General features: G+C 44.7%; 1 protein-coding gene across 20 annotated transcripts in view; it reads left to right on the top strand.

Annotated features, from left to right (window-relative positions):
• CLASP1 (cytoplasmic linker associated protein 1) overlaps nt 1-13,333 on the top strand; it is a 250,998-nt gene extending 237,665 nt beyond the window's left edge. For all 20 annotated transcript variants that reach the window (XM_075933080.1, XM_075933085.1, XM_075933099.1 and 17 more), the window contains 4 exons: nt 587-715; nt 6,844-7,050; nt 9,163-9,279; nt 10,202-13,333. In XM_075933080.1, the coding sequence (XP_075789195.1) occupies nt 587-715; nt 6,844-7,050; nt 9,163-9,279; nt 10,202-10,288 (540 nt within the window). In that variant the 3' untranslated portion in view covers nt 10,289-13,333. The remainder of the gene's footprint in view (nt 1-586; nt 716-6,843; nt 7,051-9,162; nt 9,280-10,201) is intronic.
• The last annotated feature ends 474 nt before the right edge of the window (nt 13,334-13,807 follow it).

Below are 13,807 nucleotides of genomic sequence, written 5' to 3'. Positions count from 1 at the left end.
TTTTATTTAGCTGGACAAAGATATTGGATTTAACAAACGTAATATTTGTTCTGGTTCTTTCTCCAGCAGTGAGAATTAGGGATGTAAAAGGGTAACCGGTTACCAGGTGATGCTAACCGGTAACTGGTTAACTGGTAGCCTGGCTGGTCTGGAGCAGCACCCTGCCCAATGCAGGTGGGAGGGCTGCTCCAGGCCCGTCGTGACACACTGCAGGCGGGGGACACTCCACTCATCTGGGCCCACCACACTGTGGGCAGTGTGTGGCGTCTGAGGCGGCCCCCCCACCTGTGGGATCCTGGTTAACCAGTTAAAAGGAATGTTTAACATCCTGTTTGACCTGTTAACTTTTTAACCGGGATTCTACATCCCTAGCGAGAATGCACTTAGTCTGTATGGATCTTCATGTGCAGTGTGGAGAGCTCTGAGCCAGGTCTGCTCTTGGTTGATTTCAATCCGCAGTCGCTCTGCTAGAATTTGTTGAGTGACTCATGACTTTTGTTTGTGTAACTGCCAGCAGCATATGGCCCATGCTATCATTCTGAAGTGAAATTATTTTGTTTCCCGCTTGTATTTCTCTTTGGTTCAGCATTCAATAAGAGCCCTGGCCTTAAGAGTATTGCGGGAGATCTTAAGAAATCAACCAGCCAGGTTTAAAAACTACGCAGAGCTAACCATCATGAAAACACTGGAAGCCCATAAGGATTCCCACAAAGAGGTAAGTGGTCCATGCTATTTTAACTCTTCAAATAGAATAGAAAATTACATCCTCAGGGTTTCTAAGTCAGCAGATTTGACCCATCTTGACAAAACAACCCCCCAAAAAGAAAAAGCTTTAACATTAAAGTTTTCTTGGTATAGTTGGCTTTTTAGCTGATCCTTTCTGGGACAGCATGTCAGCTGGATATGGAACTATACTGTATGTGGAGGTCAACTCTGGCAATCGGCTTTATCTCATGGTAAGGATCTCGTTGATATCAGTGGCAGGAAAGACGTGCTTTTGATTACTGTGAAGTGCATCCTAAGAGGAAAATCCAGTCTGTCTCTCTGCAGGTTTGTAAGGGAAGACAAGTGCCTCACAGCATAACAGCCATGCCCAATGGGAGTCTGTCATGCAATATCAGGATTTCTATTAAACTCAATGCACCGGACACCATCCAGCTTTTTGAGTAGATGGTCAGGATTTGGCCCTTTATTGGACTGGTTTATTTATTCATATATCTTCCTTCTGCATCAAAAATAAATAACACAGTAGATTCCTTAAGAAAACATTTATAGGTGGGTCCTCAAAAGATCATGACAATTATGAACATTTATTAAACCCCAGTAAGGGACTGATATAACTTCTCTGATAGTTACACATTTTCCAATGAGCGCCAAACTCTGCCAGCTAATTCAGCCAGCTCCTTACTGTGGCGAAACTTCCACTGAAATCAAGGATGATAAACTTTGCCCTTTGATGCAGCCAAAGGGAAGTGTTGTCCTAAGCTAAAAAGACTGCTACACCTCTATGCTACAAGAGCTGTTGGCCATGAGAAAGATCGTCATACAGATAAGGATGTCACATAGGATCATGTAACTGCTGTCAAAGTAGTTTCTGTTAGTGCAAACTTCTGAGGAATCTATTTAAACAGCAGCCAAAGGACTGAACATTAACAACAGTCTAAAAAGTAATCCTTTAATAAATCAGCATTGTCACTCTCTCCTCTCTCAGATTTAAAGTCTCCGCATTGTTGTCCTTTTCTATACAGAGTAATAAGTTGTAATTGTAAATTGATTTCCTGATAAAGAAGTCAGACAAAACATTTTGTTCTGAAGGAGTGCCTTTCATTAGCAGGTTTTTCCTGGTTACATACTTCTCAACTCACCTTGACTCAGTGCCCTTGTATTTTTTTCCCTTCTGAAATGCCTTCAAAAGTTCACACACACATCTACAATCTCAAGCAGCCTCCTTTTAGCTTTTTTCCTTCATCTTTAAAGTCCTACAGAGTATTTCCCTCCATGTGCAATTGATTGTGGTGAAATAAAGTCTGTAATGTTTACAGTTTTATACTTCACACCCTCCTATTTTTGCCTGTCTGTTGCATGCACTTGTGACCCGGAAGGGCTCTTTGAATCGTAGAATCCTAGGACTGGAAGAGACCTTAGGAGGTCATCAAGTCCAGCCCCTTGCCCAAAGCACAATCAACCCCAACTAAATCATCCCAGCCAGAGCTTTGTCAAGCCGAGACTTAAAAACCGCTACAGATGGAGATTCCGCCACCTCCCTAGGTAACCCATTCCAGCCTCTCTCCTTCCTCTTTGGAACCTCCCTTCAGGAAGTTGAAGGCTGCTATCAAATCCCCCCTCACTCTTCTCTTCTGCTGACTAGATAAGCCAAATCCTTCAGCCACTCCTTGTAGGTCATGTGTCCCAGCCCCCTTATCATTTTGGTTGCCCTCTGCTGGACCGTCTCCAGTACGTCAACATCCTTTCTATAGTGGGGGCCCCAGAACTGGACGCAGTACTCCAGATGTAGCCTCACCAGTGCCGAATAAAGGGGAATAGTAACTTCTCTAGATCTGCTGGCAATGCTTCTCCTAATGCACATATGCCATTAGCCTTTTTGGCTACAAGGACACACTGTTGACTCATATCCAGCTTCTCATCCGCTGTAATCCCCAGGTCCTTTTCTGCTGAACTGCTACTTAGCCAGTCAGTCCCCAGCCTGTAACAATGCTTGGGATTCTTCCATCCCAATTGCAGGACTCTGCACTTGTCCTTGTTGAACCTCATCAGATTTCTTTTGGCTCAATCCTCCAATTTGTCTAGGTCACTCTGGACCCTATCCCTACCCTTCAATGTATTTACCTCTCCCCCTAACTTTGTGTCATCCACAAACTTGCTGAGGGTATGATCCATCCCCTCATCCAGGTCATTAATAAAGATGTTGAAGAAAACCCGCCCTAGAACCGATCCTTGGGGCACTCCACTTGAAACTGACCATGAATCTGACATCGAGCCGTTGATCACTACCTGTTGGGCCCAACAATGTAGCCAGCTTTCTGTCCACTTATCCATTTATCCACCTAAAGTCCATGTTTCCAATCCATACTTCCTTAACTTGCTGGCTAGAATACTGTGGGAGGTTGTATCAAAAGCTTTGCTAAAGTCAAGGTATATCACATCCACTGATTTCCTCATGTCCACAGAGCCAATTACCTCATCATAGAAGCTAATCAGATTGGTCAGGTATGATTTACCCTTGGTGAATCCATGTTGACTATTCCTGATCACTTTCCCCCTTCCAAGTGCTTCAAAATGGATTCTTTGAGGGATCCCCTCCATGATTTTTCTGGGGACTGAAGTAAGGCTGACCGGTCTGTAGTTCCCTGGATTGTCCTTCTTCCCTTTTTTTAAAGATGGGCACTACGTTTGCCTTTTTTTAATCATCTGGGATCTCTCCCGATCTCCACGAGTTTTCAAAGATAATGGACAAAGGCTCCGCAATGACATTTGCCAACTCCCTCAGTACCCTTGGATGCATTAAATACGGACCTATGGATTTGTGCATGTCTAGCTTTTCTAAATAGTTCTTAACCTGTTCTTTCTCCACCGAGGGCTTGCCCTTCTCTTTCCCATACTGCAATCACAAGGAGGCATTTCATGAACAAGACTGGAAAATAACAGAAAGCACTGTGCTTTGGCTAAAAGCATTAGGTGGGGACCGGGGCATATTCTACAGGAAGAGAAATATCACAGCTAATTGACGATAGGCAGTTGACAGTCATGCTGTGCCTAATAGGACCCTGATCTACCGTTTTATGGACAGTACCTTTATTCATAGACATAGAGTGTAGACAGTATCTATAGACACGTGCCACACACATCTGTCAGTGATTGCTCAGATGCAGGATGCTGAGGACCATGTTCCCATAACGTTCAAGGAGCAATGACGACCGCCCTATCTGGGTGGTGTCACTGTTGGTGGAGAGGTTAGAGCTGTCAGAAGGGCTGAACATCCCCATGGAGATGTTAACAGGTCCTGTCCCCTGTGCAGCAGCTTCCTGAGTAAAGATGCACCTGGGGAAATGCTCTAGAGAGCTTTACCTTTACCTAGAGGTTGCTGAATCAGTTAAGTCTGTGAAAAATTAACTTAGAGTCCATTTGAGTATGTCTCAATTGGTCAGACTCTCACCCCCGGGCCAGAAGGTCATGAATTCCCAGCCCACACTGCAACTCCCAGCTCCTGCTTGGTGCAGAATTTGCAGTGCAGTTGGGGGTGGGGAGGGTGGGCTGCACTTTGCCACACTGCCATCTCAAAGAGAAGTTAAATGCAGGTTCCTCTGCCTGTGTTTGCTGCCTGCCCTGGTGGATGTTATAGGTTTGAGGCACGTTGAGAGCATAGCTGAGCGGGAGGGAATGATTCTGAATGCTCTGACTCCCCGTCCCCCCCGCACTGAAACAGGTTGCAGGTTGAAGGTGATGTGAGCTGTTGTTTTGCATGTTTGCCATGTTACTGTGGAGGTATTTAAGCATGAAGATTAGCACACACAATCAAAGCCTCTTGTATCTAGTATGCTGTGTCTCCCCCTCCCCTCCCTGAGTATTGCTCCTTATTAGGAAGGTGTTAAGGATCTTGCAGGGGAAGCTCTGTTCCTGCTGCCCACCACCTGTAGGGCTGTATGGGGTGCTTCGCAGTACGTTTGCAGCCGTGATTCATGGACACGCTCACTCTGCAGAGCACCCCCGTGTAGCGAGGTGGCAGGAGTGGGGCACAGAGCGGTGGGCATCAGGAGGAGCCTGGAGCTGAGCCTCAGGGTGTAGCTGTTTATTTGAAGTGACTTTAGTAATGTTGTCTTACGCCACCATGGGATTGGCTCCGGTGGGTACAGTTCTAAGTTCTACCAGCTGGAAGGCTCCTCTCATACCTGCTTTAGATTTAGAGTAGGGATGTAAAATCCCATTTAACTGATTAAAGGGGCGAAGGTGGGGGTCCGCTCCACCGAGACTGGAGTGGGTTCTCTGCCCGCTGGGGTCGGGTTAGAGGGCCCCTGCCCGGCTGCTCCCACCCCTCTACCCCGTGGGGGCTGCCACTGCAGTTCCCGCTCTCTCCCCTCCCCCGGCCACAGCAGCTCCCAACCCCCCCCACAGGGGAGCTGTCGCTGCCAGCACCTGCACAGGGGCTACTTGTTCCCAGCCCACACAGGTGGCCCAGTGGGGCTGGGATAGCCCTCCACCCGTGGCTGGGCCGGGGCAGGTACCTGCTCCCCGGGTACTGGTTATGTTACCCGGTAAGCAATACTGGTTAAGGGTGATTCTTATTGGGTAACTGTTTAACCCATTACACACTAACACCCTTAATTTAAAGCCCCTCAGGGCAAATAAAGACCAAGGGTAGTGACCACACACACACTCACAAGCACCAGGTCTAGTGTGCACATAGAAATTCTAGCAAGATCGATACACACGTTACAAATATCATCATGCTCACGCTCTAGCAATAGTCCTGGGGCCTGATGGCTGCCGTGCCAATAGGTCATGATAGAGGAAGAGTTCCTACTGGAGCTTCCCTGTTGGGAAGTCATTTTACCCAGTCTAGGAGCCCCCCTTTATCCTGTGATGCTGAGTCCACCTGCAAGTGGAGATGGTGTCCAGCCTCTTCTTGTGATTTATATTGCGTTCCCCAAGAATATCGGGGCACCCCATTTTTTAAAGATTGTGCATAGTTCTTTAGATTCTCATTAGCAATGAGACACAGCCTGCATCCTGCGAGTAAGACCTGTGTTAGAAAAATGTGCCTCGTAGGCATTTTGTGATATAAAATAAATCTTATGGATAAATTGTGCGATCCACCTCCCGGTACATCTTTTCCCATTAGCTTGTGGCATTAGGTAACTCTTTGGTCACGTGTGTCAAACATTTCTTAAGTCTAAGAGGGAATATGGGTAAATAAAATCTTACAGACCTCAGCCTTGTGTTTCAGCCCAACTTACTTAGATGCCTGATGCATAATTAACACTTCCAAATAGTTTTCAGTCTTATACGTCTATAATTCTGCAACGTAAATCTGTTTACCCTACAGTAATTACGTATGGCGTGACATGTTTGTTAATCATAATGCAACGTGTGATGATTTATTGTGTTCATCATCACACAGTAAATGAATAATAAAATGAACTAATTGGCCACAGAAGGAAAAAAAGGAGTGAGAGACCTAACTTAGACCTTCGGCCACTCTGTCTTTGTCTGCAAATTGAGATTCAAGATGACCACTCTGGCGTGATAAATGGAAATGACTTGTTCGTGGGTGTCAACATGAAGGAAGTTTTATTCACAAAATTTGTGATGGTCAAGGATATAAGAAGATTTAAAAAAGAGCTAGATAGGTTCATGGAGGTTAGGTCTATCATTGGCTGTTAGCCCGGATGGGTAGGAATGGTGTCCCTTGCCTCTGCTTGCCAGAAGCTGCGAATCGATAACAGGGGGATAGATCACTTGATGATTAACTGTTCTTTTCATTCCCTCTGAAGCACCTGGTATTGGCCACTGTTGGCAGACAGGATACTGGGCTAGTTGGACCTTTGGTCTGGCTCAGTGTGGCCGTTCTTATGCCTCGTTTCATGTAGATATTCACCCCTCGCAAAAGATTCCCAAGGTTCATGATAGATCCAAACCATTACTGACGTTGCCAATTCCCTGAGCCGCTTCCTCCATAAGAACGCCTTTTGTGTTCATAAGGGGTCTGTATAGAATGCCGTCAGCAGACGTTTCCCTCTGTTCACTGGCACCTGGAGGCTTGTTGGGGTTTTTTTTTTGCTTTTGAAGTGGGAGCCCATTAATGTTTTGGGTTTTGGTTTTCTCCAGGTTGTCAGAGCTGCCGAGGAAGCTGCTTCCACCCTGGCCAGTTCCATACACCCTGAACAGTGCATCAAAGTGCTCTGCCCCATCATTCAAACTGCTGACTACCCGATTAATCTAGCTGCCATCAAAATGCAGACAAAAGTCATTGAAAGGATCTCAAAAGAATCCTTACATCAGCTCCTTCCTGATATCATCCCTGGATTGCTACAGGTATGCAACTTTGCAGGAAAGCTGCCATCTGTTGTTATGAATAATTAGTATTAAGATTATTACTCGTGGTTGTGCCTAATGACCAACCCAGTATAAGGCCCTGTCGTACTAGCATTGTACAGACATCAAGGGCAAAATATCATGTATTAATTTCTAATGTGTGGTGTCTGGTTAACAGAATGTATGGGAGCTTCTGAAACCAGAATCTGCTGGATTTGGATTTAAATGTAAAAGTAGCTCTCTCTTTAGTCTTCAGCATTGTCTTCATGCTTTAGGCATTGTCTAAGGCAGGGGAAGATCCAACTCCTGAATTCAAATTCTGTCCTTGAGAACATGTGCATGGCTCCCAAAGGAGTAAATGGCAGCCAAGCCTCACATGCAGCCAAAGGCAGGATTTAGCTCCTACGTTGTACAGGCTCTGTCCACCCTAAACAAAGGTAGATCACAGGTTCTCCTCTCATACTGCTGAATCCCTCAGGACTTGTTTACAAGCCTGTGTCAGAGTCAAAATAGGCTACACAGCCCTCACCCCCCTCACTTCCCAGCTCTTTGAATATTTGGACACCTACCGTAACCAAATAGGACAGGCCCGGCCTTTGGGCAAGGTGAGCGAGACTGTTGCCTTGGGCCCTGTACATTCAGGGCCCTGCACTGCCCAGCTCCTGGCCCCACCCACAAGAGAGAGAGCCCTTGCCCTCAAGAGCTGAACAAATGAGACATTATGATGGTGAGTGGGGAAATCTAAGCATCAAGAGGGGAAGCGACTTGCCCTAGATCACACAGCAGGGCCAGGAGGAGAAGGCTGCTCTCCTGAGCCTTACACCAGAACTTGTCTGCTCTAGAAGAACAATTACTTTCATGGGGAGAGGGAGAAGGGTTGTTTACACATTTATATCAATATTTAGCTTCCTTTCTTCCCCAGAAAAGCCACATTTTAGTGTGTTGGCAGAAATCTGTACTGGCCCCTCAGTAAAAGTCCCAGCCCTGCTCAAGTGGGTGCTGCTGAACGATGGACCAGGTGGGATCCTGAACCCCTCCAGTAGCCATTCAGATGTTCCCCAAAGCACCTGTAAGAATCTGTCCCAGCAGAGTCTAGAGAAGCTAGCCTGCATGGCTGCATGTTTCTCATCGTTGTTCATTGAAAAATGATCACTTGCTAAGGAATCAAAGTGCTGGAATGGCTGGGTGGATTGTGTAAGGTTTCTCTTGTGTGTGGAGCCGCGAGGAGCACAGTGTACTTTCTCAGAGTAGTTCCAGCCTGAAGTAAATCAGAAAACATTCTCTAACGTAAGTCATAGGAGCCACTCAGCCTGGCGGATGTGCGCAGGATGTCTCTTTCCCTATTTCAAAATAAATATCTTACATGCATAAACAACTTAGCTTAAAAGCTCTTTCTTTGCTTGGAGGGTGATAGCCGTGTTGGTCTTAGGCTATGAGAGATACACAGTGGGTGACAGACTATCTTTTATTGGACTAATTTCTGTTAACTCTTTCACCGACATCTTGCTCACCTTGTCTGTCTTACAGTACAGTAGTATGCAGAAGTAGTAATTTGCGCTTTGATGGCACCTCAATGCCATGGTGGTTGGAGTGCAACCAATAGAGATTCCATTTGAGGATCCTAATGCACTTCACCAAACCATATTTGGGCCACTCCTGCCAGATTCATGCCCATCGGGGATTTTAGTACATTTCCATCTCAAGCTTTTAAGACGTAATCCAAAGCTCATTGAAGTCAGTGGAAAGGTTTAGGTTCTCTATGAGCCAAATTCTTCCTTCTGTTCCCACTTACAACCCAGCAGGCCTCAGTGGGAGTTTCTTCTATATTTGTGAGCACAGAACTGAGCCTGCAGAGTTAATTTAATCCCTTTATGGATCCAGAACTCACTGTGAAACTTTGTCACTGAGGACAGCAATAGAAAAGAACTCAGATCCAGCAAAATACACCACTGAAGGCCCAATCCTTCTGAGCCTACCCCTTGAGCCTGTTACACTCACTGGGCACTTTCTGTTGACTTTGGACCAGACCCTAGAGCTGCGCATAAGAAAAGTCTTACCAGCCCATTAGTAAATGGATTGGAAATGATCTCATTTGTGTTTCTCCTGGTCTAGGGGTATGATAATACGGAGAGCAGCGTTCGGAAAGCCAGCGTGTTTTGCCTAGTGGCAATATATTCAGTAATTGGAGAAGAACTGAAACCTCACCTCGCACAGCTCACGGGAAGCAAGGTACCTGCACAATGTTACAGCCTCTTGAGTAGTTTTTGCTAGGAAACTGAACAGTGTGGGTGTGTGCTTGCAGCAGCTGAAGGCTTGTCTTCATTGCAGAGAGAGTTCTCTTGAATTCACCCCTCTCTAGCTAGCCCAGCTTGATTTAGAGCCACCACCTTGCAAAATAACACATGAGCAGTGGAGAGTGTTTGGACTAGCAGCAGGGAGTAGCTGAGACCTGTTGCATTACTGGCTTGAGCACTGTCACATTCAAGCTTCATGCCACCCTGGATGGGCCAGCCAGCAAGAGTTTAAAGAACCACTTAACCGGAGCTCGAGATGTTTGTGTTTGCACAGGGGTCAGAGTAGAGACAACACTCTTGTGATAGCTCCAGCTAACAGTGCAGTGGAAACAGGCCCTCAATCCAGTCCATGCTTCGTACAAGAACTGATTGGCATATGGCATGTTCCTGTTGGCTTCTGTATTCACTGACTGCCTGGAATCCAGAATAGTTCATAAAATGCAGGCCATGGCCCTGCAGCCTGCTCTGAGTGAGCGGGTCTGTGCATCTGTACAGAGCAATAGGCAGGACTCCGACTCTCAGAGATCAGATTGCAGGATCAGGGTCATGCCCTGAAAAACACCAGCAGTGAAAAAATCGAGGCCTCACTGCAGTGGGAATTTTGCCATATGCTGCAATGGAGACAGGAGTTCTCCCTAGGTATTTTCCCGCTACCAGGTTTTTTTTTTAATATCAACTCTCTGTTCTCATGTTATCACCTGATTTATACTCTGATGCTTCATGTTCAGATCCCTGCCCACCCAGAGTTCATGGTGGGATCCATCTGTTAAGGGTTTTGCCCTAATATTTCCGGGGAACTTTTGCTGTTTTTCTTTTCTGACTTATTTTATCTTCTCCTAACTTCTTTTATTTTCCAGATGAAGCTACTAAACTTGTACATAAAGAGGGCCCAGACCACCAATAGTAACAGCAGCTCATCTTCAGATGTTTCAACGCACAGTTAATGGAGATGTCTGGACATGTGTGTAGACTTAGAAGCAATCACGGTGCCTCTCAGAGACCTTTCTGCTGCCCTGTCTTCATTGGCACATCCCATCAGCTAAAGGAGGCCATGCAGATATTTATTGCAATCAGTATTTTAGTCCTTTAAAGCTTTTATGTAGACTCTTGTTGGGTACTGAATGTAAAGGAAGCAAGGCCTGTGTTGCAGTTCTCATCTAAGAAAAAAGCAAAACATCAGAAAGCCATACTTAAACATATTGGTACAGCCGGCAGAAATCTTTACCATATGTTTAGGTTGCAGTGTTTCAAAACTGAGTCCAAGTAACATGTACATGCTTACAAGTTAAATGAATTATTTTTGGTTTTAGTTAATTTGATACCAAGTTTTGGTTTTTAAAGTGTTAATTACCTGCTGTGTAAACTGTTTTCCTGCTGGGCGTAACCATTTTCACCTCTCAAGTGCTGTGGTGTGGCTCCATTTTATAACTCTGATCTGAAACTTGCCGAACCTGCAAGATTTTGATGATGAAATCTTTACAAAGATTGCCATGTTTCTGGCATGTCGTGCTTTAAGATAGGTACTTTTAATGAGTAATAAACGCAATCAGAGTTTTGTAGATAAGGCGCTAGATTTCCATATAGCTAAGAATTTCTCCACTGATTTTCCCACCCACCAGTATCGTCTGACACAGAGCAGTCTGGGGCTCCCAAATGTAACTAACCGTGTTAACATCAGTCCTGCTTCCACTTTCTTCCATTGCTCAGAAGACCCCTGGGGGTTAATTTTACAGGAAGGATAATGGGTTTGTCATCAGGATTGTGCAATGAAGACTTGTGAATAGTCTGGGAGACTGGCTGAGGAATTGCTGTTTTTTGTTGAACTCTCTTCTAGAAGGGATTGATCCACACCTCTGGTTCAGCAGCTCTGGTGATGGATAATGAGTAGCCTTAATTTCCATGGGCCATTCCCCTCCACACTTCTGGGAGTCTCCTTTGGCTCAGGAAATGTAATGGGGAACTTTTAAGCGGACAAAATAGTGCTGGAAAGTTACAGGGTTTGGCCCTACTGTTTAATAAGACAACGCCCCCCTCGAGCTCCCACACATGACCCTGTGCCTAAAATGCCTGCAGTGTCATTAACTAGCCTTTTAACCTCTTCCGTGTGTACAACCCTGCAAAGGCACTCAGCGCCTCTGGATAGGTGCTGAGTGCCCTCAATTGCCATTAGCTTCAGTAAAATACACTGCATCCACATTCTTTGCTTGAATCCCTGCTCTCTGCATGTTTGCCATGCACAGGGGGCCGTGGCTGGCTCTGCACATCCCCTCCGGAGCTTTTGTGTGGACTCAGTACCCCTCCCCCACCTTAGTTTGAAGACAGACCTGATCCCAAGAGGTACTGAGTGGCTTTAAGCTCCTATTAAAGTCAGTAGCACTTGAGGTTGCTTTGGGACCTGGCATAATCAGCTGGTTTTTTAGCCTCTTTCAGCCCTTGTATGACAAAATGGAAGAGATGACCTGGCTCCTGGTTTTTTTTTCAGGATGGGCTCAATGTCTGTAGGATGATGCCGCTGATCTGCTGCTCTTCCTACGTACAATGCCATTAAAAAAGAGATCTTTACTAGTGTGGGGTGTGGTGTTTCCTTCAAGACTCACTGCAGACTTGAAAATGCCTTTGTTGAAGGGATACTGTTTATAACATGCCCCTGCCATTAAAATCAAGTCCCCCTTTGCACGGACCACTCAATTTCACTACTTCTCAAGATGCTTGCTAGAGGTTTTCTTCTTTTTTCTTTTTTTAAATTCCTGTTGTGCTGATTTGAATTATTTTAGTTTAACATGAATTAAGTTTCCCTTTTGTGGAAATACTCAATATGTCGGCAGTAATCTGCTGTCCTGTTTGCAATTTTAGGCTGTTTTTATTTTTAGACTGCTTTCAGTCAGTATTTTAAATGTCTCTTTTTATCCATCTCCGTTCAGCATCTTCTGGGGTCTAGACCCCGGAAATGTAATGCAAAGTCTGCGTTAATTGACTGTGTTGCGTGCACAGTCTTTTCCAGCTGTCTGACAGATCTTGTTCCATTGCCGTTTGCTTTTTATTTGTTTAAATGGCACTCTGTAGCAGATCTATGTGAATTGAATTCCTTTTGTAATGATTTTATATAGTTTATAAAATACTGTTAGTATGCACTGAGTGAATGCACTGTAACGTCCATAAACTGACCTATCACATATGTTGACACTACAGTATGAATTAACAACTCGTCTCTAGAAATACATGTGAAATATGTTGCTGCTGCTGCTTTGAGACTTCAGTGATGATGAGTTTGCATTTCCAGATGTAATTGGCTTAATTGGGGCTGCAAATCATAGAACCAGGCCTTACTTTCTTAATCAGATACTATTTTGTTCATCACCAGATGCTCATCAGTGTGATACTTAGTTTCATTACACAAGTCAATCAAGGACTGTTCCTTCTTTGAGTACTCTTGTTGTTTGTCACACCCTGTATACAGTAGGAGGCATTCTGCTTAGGTTATTTATAAGTTCATTTGAATATAATGTACATAGTTAGAGGTGGGTTTAGAGTTTTGAACATGACCTGATTTTCCTTTGAAGTACTCAAAGGGCTAGCTCTGGACATCACACATATGAGCTGCATTCTAAAAGCTGTTCCCTGCGACTTTCTTTTGCAAGCATAAAGGTCTCTCTGGCTACGAATCTGACAACGTTCAGGCACATTTGCAGAGAAGGATCTGCATGTTGGCAAGACGTCTCTGCGGCGGTGAGGCAGGTGTTAATGTTTTCCAGCAGGAGCCATCTACAACAGCTGCCTTTTTCTTGCTGCCCATTATACGGGGCTTCAATTTTTCATATGTTTCAAGAAAAAAAAGTGTTGGGTTTTTTTTTCTTTTTTTGCCCACCATGCTTAAAAAGTCTGAACTGTGAGGAACTGTGAACAGACCAGCACCCTTTGGCTGTGGGGTTGCTTAAATCTCAGACCAGGATGGCCATTCTGTCATTGGCTGTACCAGTGCTCTGTGGGCATGAGTAAATCTATCGATACATCCTCCTCACAGTTTTAAGTACTGTAGTTCTCTCATGTAGTGCAGAATTATTGAGGCATGTGGCTTTCTTAAGGTACACTATGTGTGCTTGCCTGGATTACAATACAATACAAGACTTCTTTTCTATTGCTTATTACTAGCTTACCAATAACCTGTATAAGTAATGTATCTTGCATCTTTGTCATCTAAATCTTTTCCCCTCCTCATCCCTTTATTTATCAAGCATACTACATATTAAGGGACAGAAAATAAAACTTTGTAGAATACAGCAGGACTTTGCTAACAATAATGTTTTAAATGGGAAGTAAAAACTGCTCTGAAAAATGTCAGCCATAAGAAATGATTTTGTTGGCACAGTGTTCATGCGCATGTGTTTTTTTTTTCTATTTTTCCTTCATTTTTTGGCTTTGTCATGTTACATCCATATCTGTATTTATATCTTATTTGTTTAACT

This window comes from Pelodiscus sinensis, chromosome 7 (assembly GCF_049634645.1).
Source record: "Pelodiscus sinensis isolate JC-2024 chromosome 7, ASM4963464v1, whole genome shotgun sequence".
Lineage (NCBI taxonomy): Eukaryota > Metazoa > Chordata > Testudines > Trionychidae > Pelodiscus > Pelodiscus sinensis.
The sequence above is the reverse complement of the archived record's forward strand: the minus strand, read 5'-3'. Positions and strand labels throughout refer to the sequence as shown.